Source organism: Megalobrama amblycephala, linkage group LG3 (assembly GCF_018812025.1).
Source record: "Megalobrama amblycephala isolate DHTTF-2021 linkage group LG3, ASM1881202v1, whole genome shotgun sequence".
NCBI lineage: Eukaryota > Metazoa > Chordata > Actinopteri > Cypriniformes > Xenocyprididae > Megalobrama > Megalobrama amblycephala.
The window spans coordinates 42,865,538-42,874,684 of NC_063046.1; the positions used below are offsets into that span (position 1 = coordinate 42,865,538).

The following is a 9,147-nucleotide window of genomic DNA, read 5'->3' on the forward strand; positions in this document are numbered from 1 at the left end:
TTGGTATTCCTCAATCAATTCATTATAAAGAATATAACAAGAAAAAAATCATAAAATTATAAAAGAATGCCTATTTTTTAATTCATTTTTTGTAAAAATTGTATAGGGTCGCTAACGACCCGAGGTGTGTATCAGTGTATGTATATTTTTTCTGCACAACAATAATTGAATTTTAGATGATGGAATAAGTGCAATTCACCTTTATTCCACAAGGTGGCAATGTCTGATACACAGTGCTGAAGTGACGACTCATTTAGACAGAAAACGAAATAATAAGCAAAACATGAAATGGCTCAGTGATTTACTGCAGAGCAAGTACTGAACGCAATTAAATATGACTGTCACTGTCACTGGATGGATCTGGTGAAGTTGTCAGCGATCAAAATATTGATTTTGAAGATGTTGAAAATTATAAAGTTTTGAGAATACGTTTGAGATCGCGAATGGGCTCATATTCGTGACCTCAAACATAAAACTAGCCTATTATTTGCTGAATTTACTGGGAAATGAGCTTTGCCGAGGACAGTGATGATGGCATAAAACATCTGCTCAAACTCAAACAGAGGAGTTTTATATTATCACGACAGGTAGAGATCCTTCCATGTTAGATATAGATCCGGGTCGATAAAGACCCGAATGTAAGAATGATTGGTGAAACAGTCATGCATTTAAGGAAACTTAAAGGGATAGTTCACCCAAAAATTAAAATTCTGTCATAATTTAGCTCCCATCAAGTTGTTCCAAAACTGTATACAATTCTTTGTTCTGTATTCCAAATACCTTCCTTTGTGTACAGCAGAACAAAGAATTTTATACAGGTTTGGAACAACTTGAGGGGGACTAAATGAAGACAGAATTTTTCGTTTTTGGGTGAACTATCCATTTAAGTTTCATTGCATTTTTTTTTTTCATCCATAGCTGTATTTAGGGTTCTACAGATGAAAGCGATTCATACAGGTTTTAAATTGTTTAAAATATATTTGCATTTTATCAGCCGTTGCCCACACTGATCACTAGATATTGGCCACAGACATTTAAAACAAAAAAACATTGGTTGGCCAGTATTTATAACTGAACTGCATCATAACAAAACCAATATTGTAAAATAAATATTCCAATAATGCAAAGAACTAATCAAGCCCCAATAAAGAGGGAAAAAAGGAAAACTCACTTCAGTCCATTGACCTTGGTTCTGTACCATGAGCATGACGCAGGGGTCAGACTTATTGAGCGTGTCTCGGTCCAACAGGGACTTGCAGGAAACACGCAGCTCCACCTTGGAAACACAAGCAGCAGGGCCTCCTATCCCTGCCACCGGGGATGTCGCTTCCTGTGAGTCACTCATCCTGACAGAAAGTTGAGTGCGGAGGGTCAACCGGAGATGGGAGACGGGCGATCTTTAAAAGCCTCAGTTTGATTGAACCAGGACTCTCCCATGCAGGGAGTCTACCTTTAAATGTGACCTTGTGTTGTTTCTTCGCAAAGCAAAAGATGTGGAATGTCTTAAAACGGATCTGTCGGTTCGACTTAACGTTCTTCACAGAGAGACATCTCTGTGTTTGATTCGCTTTAGTAGAGAATGAGCTGCTGGGAGTGGTTCAGATTTAAAGGGATCAAATGGGATGTTGTAAATCAGAGATGTCCATTAGTATTACAACAGGAAAATCCCAGATGAGATCTTCAGTTGACAGCCTCTTCACAACAGACTCCTAAGCAAGAAATAAGCATGTGAGCGTAAGAAATGTACTTAAAGAGATTTACTTTTAACATCCAATGAATGGACAAAAGCACTGAAATCGCACTATTGACTTACTTTGAGGTTAATAAGTTAGTATATTGGCTAAATTAAAAAGTGAGCACTCTGAATACCATATGAAGGGACTGAATGCGTTTTTGCATTCTTCCGTGCAGCTTTTCTATTGTTTTTTTTTTCGTAAACATGAGATATAGAGTCTTTAGCGTCATCTTGCTCATGACATTGCGTTCTAAAACACGACGCTTAAAAAAGCGCCTCCAGACCTTGCTGGTTTTTAAAGGATTAGTTCACTTTCAAATTAAAATTTCCTGATAATTTACTCACCCCCATGTCATCCAAGATGTTCATGTCTTTCTTTCTTCAGTCGAAAAGAAATTAAGGTTTTTGATGAAAACTTTCCAGGATTTTTCTCCATATAGTGGACTTCAATGGAGCCCAAACGGTTGAAGGTCAAAATTACAGTTTCATTGCAGCTTCAAAACGTTCTACATGATCCCAGACGAGGAATAAGGGTTTTATCTAGAGAAACCATCGCTCATTTTCTAAAAAAAAAAAAAAAAAAATTATATACGTTTTAACAATAAATGCTCATCTTGAACTAGATCTCTTCTTCTTTTTCTCTATTAGAATTCCAGCAGTGTAGATGCTGCTAAGTGTATTACTGCCCTCCACAGGTCAAAGTTTGAACTAATTGTTATATACTTGCACTTGCATATTGTATATGACAATTTAGTTCAAACTTTGACCTGTGGAGGGCAGTAATACATTTAACAGTGTCTACACTGCTGGAATTCTAATAGAGAAGAAGAAGAAGAAGAAGAAGAAAAGAGCTAGATCAAGATGAGCATTTATGGTTAAAACGTATAAAATTTTAATTTATTTTTTAGAAAATGAGCAATGGTTTCTCTAGATAAGACCCTTATTTTCTCGTCTGGGATCGCTGTAAACTGTAATTTTGACCTTCAACCGTTTAGGCTCCATTGAAGTCCACTATATGGAGAAAAATCCTGGAATGTTTTCATCAAAAACCTTCATTTCTTTTTGACTGAAGAAAGAAAGACATGAACATCTTGGATGACATGGGGGTGAGTAAATTATCAGGAAATTTTAATTTGAAAGTGAACTAATCCTTTAAATTCCACCGCTAATTTGTGCCAAACGCGTTATATGTGGACGCGAATGCGAATTTCGAACGCGTTTTAGGGTCTTTTTGCCTCCATGTCAAAAGAGGCGCTCTTATTAACTTGTCATGTAACTTTGTGATAAAACTCAGTAAAACTATGCAATTTTAAGACCTTCACGGTGTTCAAGCAAACCCACCCCCTATAATTCGTACCCGGCGGTCATATTTCGTCATCACATTACCAATAACATTAATGATGTGTTTTATGCATTAGCCACTCACCCTTTAAATGATCAAATAAACAAAAAGAGTAAATATATCAGCCGGCAAAGTGCTACAGCAGCCCAGTGCGCTCGCGGTTCAGCAGCACAGATCATGGACAGCTCCTCTCACAGCATCATATCCACTTTACTGTCTGCAAGAACCAATCGAGCCATTCTAGCGAGGAAATTACTGCACGGTTAGTGATCTTTCTCGCGTTTTACAAGACAAGACTGCTATCTCTTGAGCATGAAATATTATTTGATTCGAGCCACAAGTTAAACGACACATGAAACGAGCAACTGGCGCTTGTACATCATTGTAATATGCAACAAGAATACGCCAAACTTTTCCGGTTTAGCGCAAATAACCCAGTCTAAATGGCGTGAATAAAATGGCAATAATAGAGAAACCTACTAGGAAGTGAGTGTTAATAGATTACACTTTAGTCCAACTTCTCTCGCGCGCGCCAGCAACGCAACGTTTGTTTGGCAATTAACCCACAATCCACTTTATATATTCTATTACGCGTCAAACTTGCATGAATGTAGGCTATGTGTCGATTAACGAATACTGTTTATTAAATATTTATTTACTGCTTTACCTTTCCGCAAAGACTTGCAATCACTGGCAAGTTAGATGACATATGGTAATCATTACTGACATCGCATATGCAAAAGCATAATAATAATAATACACATGACTGTAAATAAGAGAGCTATGTTCTTACCTGCTGTTGCTGCTGCTTCTCTCAGTGTGTGTGTGTGTGTGTGTGTGTGTGTGTGTGTAGAGGAGCGGCTGACACATGCCCACCGCGCGCTAGTTCGGCTCTGCCGTCATGTTGCGCTGAAGAGCCACAGTGGAGTGAATTAAACAGCTTCTTTATCCGACACCCTCAGCAGGAGAAAAGGCTTTGACTGACGTCAGGTTTGACAAGAATCGACAAAACAAGCTTGAATGAATGTGCAGAAATTATGTCTATATGGGTTATAATGCCTTTAAAAAATATATTTCTATAAATATTTCCGTCACAATTTATGTGAGGTGTCTTTATACTTACATAAAAAAAAAATAAAAAAAAAAAATAAACACTTATTGTGTTGATGTAGGCTATTGGACAACACTTTAGCTGCTGTTGAGGTGGGATACGGGTAAGGTTAGGGACATGTTTGTTTGGTGGTATGAGTAGGTTTAAGGGTGGTTAAGGTGTAAAGGGTCAACAATGTAATTATAGATGTAATTACCTAAATTATTTACAGCTGTAATTACATGCAGGTATTTATTTAAATATAAGCCTACAATGTAAAAACATGTCGCCTATACATGCATTGTATCAAATGATTAATTTAAATGTTAGTACACAGTAGTTAAAGACTAAATTTTAATAAATTGCCAAAATTAAATATGCCACTTACTACTTATAAACTTAGGGATATAATGGGTTAATTACATTCAGTGTTGGTAAGTAACAGAGTTGACACTGCTAAACAAAACTATACTAACAATACCATGCAAAATCATGAAGATAATTCCTTAAACACATACAGAGGAAACTTTTCCTTCCATTTTCATGCACTTCCTGAAAGGAATGATAATGGCATTTTGACAGAATTTGACTTTTTTTTTTCATTATGTTGATGATACACTTTTAAGTCTCTGAACCACTGTTGTGTTTTTTTTTTAATCACATCAACTAAGAAAATTATCCACTATCGTTTTATAATCAGAACGTTTACTTCAAAATGTTTTAATTTCATATATTTAATGGTTGAATAATAATGGATTGTTTGGTTGAAAAGAGTGTTTTGATTTCCTTTAAAGGATTAGTTCACTTTCAAATTAAAATTTCCTGATAATTTACTCACCCCCATGTCATCCAAGATGTTCATCTCTTTCTTTCTTCAGTTGAAAAGAAATTAAGGTTTTTGATTAAATCATTCCAGGATTTTTCTCCATATAGTGGACTTCAATGGAGCCCAAACGGTTGAAGGTCAAAATTACAGTTTACAGTGATCCCAGACAAGGAATAAGAGTCTTATCTAGAGAAACCTCATTTTCTAAAAAATAAATAACAATTTTATATGTTTTAACCATAAATGCTCATCTTGAACTAGCTCTCTTCTTCTTCTCTATTAGAATTTCGGCAGTGTAGACGCTGCTAAGTGTATTACTGCCCTCCACAGGTCAAAGTTTGAACTAAATTGTCATATACAATATGCTAGTGCAAGTATATAACAATTAGTTCAAACTTTGACCTGTGGAGGGCAGTAATACACTTAGCAGTGTCTACACTGCTGGAATTCTAATAGAGAAGAAGAAGAAGAGAGCTAGTTCAAGATGAGCATTTGTTGTTAAAACGTATATAATTATATATATATATATATATATATATATATATATATATATATATATATATTATTTATTTTTATTTTTTTAGAAAATGAGTGATGGTTTCTCTAGATAAGACCCTTATTCCTCATCTGGGATCGTGTAGAACGCTTTGAAGCTGCAATGAAACTGTAATTTTGACCTTCAACCGTTAGGGCTCCATTGAAGTCCACTATATGGAGAAAAATCCTGGAATGTTTTCAACAAAAATCATAATTTCTTTTCGACTGAGGAAAGAAAGACATGAACATCTTGGATGACATGGGGGTGAGTAAATTATCAGGAAATTTAAATTTGAAAGTGAACTAATCCTTTAAAATAAATTCCACTTGGCTAGAAATGTTGCTATTTAATTAAAAGCCATTGATTCATCGGTGTGTGTGTATGTATGTATATATATACTCTATATTTAAGCACTGCATAATGACATAATACTGGCTTTTATTTCTTTATATATGTTTTAATCTAAATGTGTATATTTACTATATTGCTATCAGGAGACGTTAAAGGGATAGTTCACCTAAAAATGAAAATTATCCCATGATTTACTCACCCTCAAGCCATATAGGTGTATATGATTATCTTCTTTCAGACGAACACAATCGGAGTTATATTAAATAATATCCTGGCTCTTCAAAGCTTTATAATGGCAGTGAATGGGGCTCAAGATTTTAAAGCCAAAAAAAGTGTATCCATCCATCATAAAAATAATCCATACGGCTCCAGGGGGTTAATAAAGTCCTTCTGAAGCGAAGCGATGCGCTTTTGTAAGAAAAATATCAATATTTAAAACTTTATAAACTTTAATAACTGTCTTCCGGCAACAGCCGCACTGTAAGTCGAGTTCCCGCAGAAGAGTGACCTTTGACCCCACGTATGATGTACTGACGAATGTGGAAGCACAGAGGATTGAGCAAAACAAAACACTGGTCACAAATTAGGATGGAGGATTTCGATATAAGAGAAGAGGAGCTTGAGTTTGTTGCCCAGCCCTATTTGCATCTAAGCTTACGATATACCTACATCCTGCGTCAAATGTCAGGTCAGAGGTCACTCTTCCACCAGAACTCGATGCGTACGACCGTTTGCCGGAAGACAGTTATTATAGTTTAAGTTTTAAATATGGATACTTTTCTTACAAAAACCCATTGCTTTGCTTCAGAAGGCCTTTATTAACCCACTGGAGTCGTGTGGATTACTTTTATCATGGATGGATGCACTTTTTTGGGCTTCAAAATCTCAAGCCCCATTCACTGCCATTATAAAGCTTGGAAGAGCCAGTATATTATTTAATATAACTCCGATTGTGTTTGTCTGAAAGAAGCTAGTCATGTACACCTAGGATGGCTTGAGGGTGAGTAAATCATGGAATAATTTTCATTTTTGGGTGAACTATCCATTTAAAACCACAGGGCTGAGGACAGGCCAGAAAGGCATCTACACAAAACAAGAGAATTCAATTATCCCTAGATTTTCATTGTCATTACATGTTACTGAAAGACACAAAGGCTCTGTTTTGTTGGACGGCCTAACGTCATGTATCTTTGTTATCAGGATCTCAGAGTATAATGTCAGTGTGTGGCGTATCAGCCTAGCCACATGAACATGATGTTGAAGGCTCAAGAGTTATTGAAATGCTTTTATGCTGTTAGCTGATGCTTTCATTTTTTTTATAGCATAATGGCATAGTGGCATAATGGCAAAAGTGGTGAAAATAGCATTGTTAGACAATTCTTACATAATATTATTTTAAGATACATTACAATCTGACTAGGATTCTTCTGTGGGGGATTTTCAAAAAGCACTAAGGTCCTAGAAGCAAATTTGTCTTTATCACATATCATAAGAGTGCCATTAGACAAGATTTTGAGATAAATTACAAATTATATTCTCATTAAATTGGAGTGAGTTTCCTGTCATTTGTTTATTGAGCAGCATGGATGCATGCACAAACAAACACCAAGACAGGATATAACATAACTTGCAAATCAATAAAGTCTCATTCTAATAGCAGAGCAGTTGTCAGCTTATAGCAGTCTGAAGGCATGCTCAGGGGTAAAACACCTACATGCACACAACAAATGCCATTATTGTGCTCCCAGAACCTTTTTTTGTCCACCCACAACTTTTTTTCTCTTTATTATTATTGTTTTTTAGATAGGACAGTAGTCTTTATTGTCATCTATGGCTCCATGAAGAACCTTAAACATCCGTAACCTTTCCATCGCACAAAAGGTTCTTTATAGTGAAAAGGTCCTTTAGATTATTAAAAAGTGTTTCACACTAAGAAAAAAGTGCTTTTTTTTTTGGTTTGTTTTTTAAGTCGCCTTAAAACAGCAGTTTTCTTGAGTTTTCTTCAGGGAATGAACACGTCACAGTATAGCCATTTAAATGATTCCCACCAAAGGCATAATTGAACAGGTTCAATCTTAATATTATAAAGCGACGAGAATATTTTTTGTATGCCAAAAAAACAAAATAATGACTTTTCAACAATATCTCATGATGGCCGATTTCAAAACACTGCTTCGGAGCTTTATGAATCTTTTGATTCGAATCAGTGATTCGGATCTCCTATCAAACGGCTAAACTGCTGAAATCACGTGACTTTGGCGCTCCGAACCACTGATTCGATTCGTAAAGCTCCGAAGCAGTGTTTTGAAATCAGCCATCAGATATTGTTGAAAAGTCTTTATTTTGTTTTTTTGGCACACAAAAAGTCTTGTCCCTTTATAATATTAAGGTAGAACCACTGAAGTCACATGAACTGTTTTAAATATGTTTTTAGTAACTTTATGGATCTGGAGAGGTTCGGTGGCTTTGCTCTCAGTAGTGGCCTCACTGAGCCATCAGATTTCATCAAAAAATATCTTAATTTGTGTTCTGAAGATGAACAAAGGTCTTAGGGGTGTAGAATGACATGAGGGTGAGTAATTAACGACATTATTTTCATTTCTGGGTGAACTAACCCTTTAATTTTATATAAAAATTAAGAAAATATTCGAAAAGTGGAAATAAAGTACCTAATGGGTATAGAATAGTGGGAATAAAGTGTAGGGTGGGCTTTAGGGACAAGTAATAAGGCAGCATCCTTTAATGATTTTAATAAATATAATCATACAGTATACACTGAATGTGTTGTTATTATTGCACTGTTTTATAATATACTACAATACACTGAGGTACACAGATAGTATCTGGCGCTATTTGCACTAAGTATAAATAGCATCTAACTACTATTTGCACTTAGTGCAAAGAAAATGCTGCTGTTTTCACTAAGTATAAATAGCCGTTGCCGAAAAACATTTTTTGAGCATTCAAGCATGAGAACCTATTCTATTAGACTTATATATGGCCTCCTTAAGAACTGAAAGGTTCTTTGGGAAACCCAAAATGTTTCTTATTTTATTTTTGAGAGTGTAGATTGGTTAGGAAGTGAAGTGGGAGAGAGAATGGAATGGGCTTCATCAAAGGTAAAGTGCTATTTAGTTTCTGCAAAATAAGGAGTTGCGGTCTTGTGGCCACTGTGCTGATCATCTTAACTCGGCTCTGCTAATTCTGCATTTCTTAGAGAACATCAAAAGCCACTCCATCAAGAATCCTGATGAGAAGGACAAAC

General features: G+C 35.7%; 1 protein-coding gene across 2 annotated transcripts in view; it reads right to left on the reverse strand.

Moving 5' to 3' along the window:
* The window catches only part of cpne7 (copine VII), an 82,940-nt gene extending 79,021 nt beyond the window's left edge, over window positions 1–3,919 (reverse strand). For both annotated transcript variants that reach the window (XM_048185558.1, XM_048185557.1), the window contains exons 1-2: window positions 3,871–3,919; window positions 1,172–1,709 (exon numbers count right to left, since the gene is read on the reverse strand). In XM_048185558.1, the coding sequence (XP_048041515.1) occupies window positions 1,172–1,345 (174 nt within the window). In that variant the 5' untranslated portion in view covers window positions 1,346–1,709; window positions 3,871–3,919. The remainder of the gene's footprint in view (window positions 1–1,171; window positions 1,710–3,870) is intronic.
* Window positions 3,920–9,147: the final 5,228 nt, after the last annotated feature.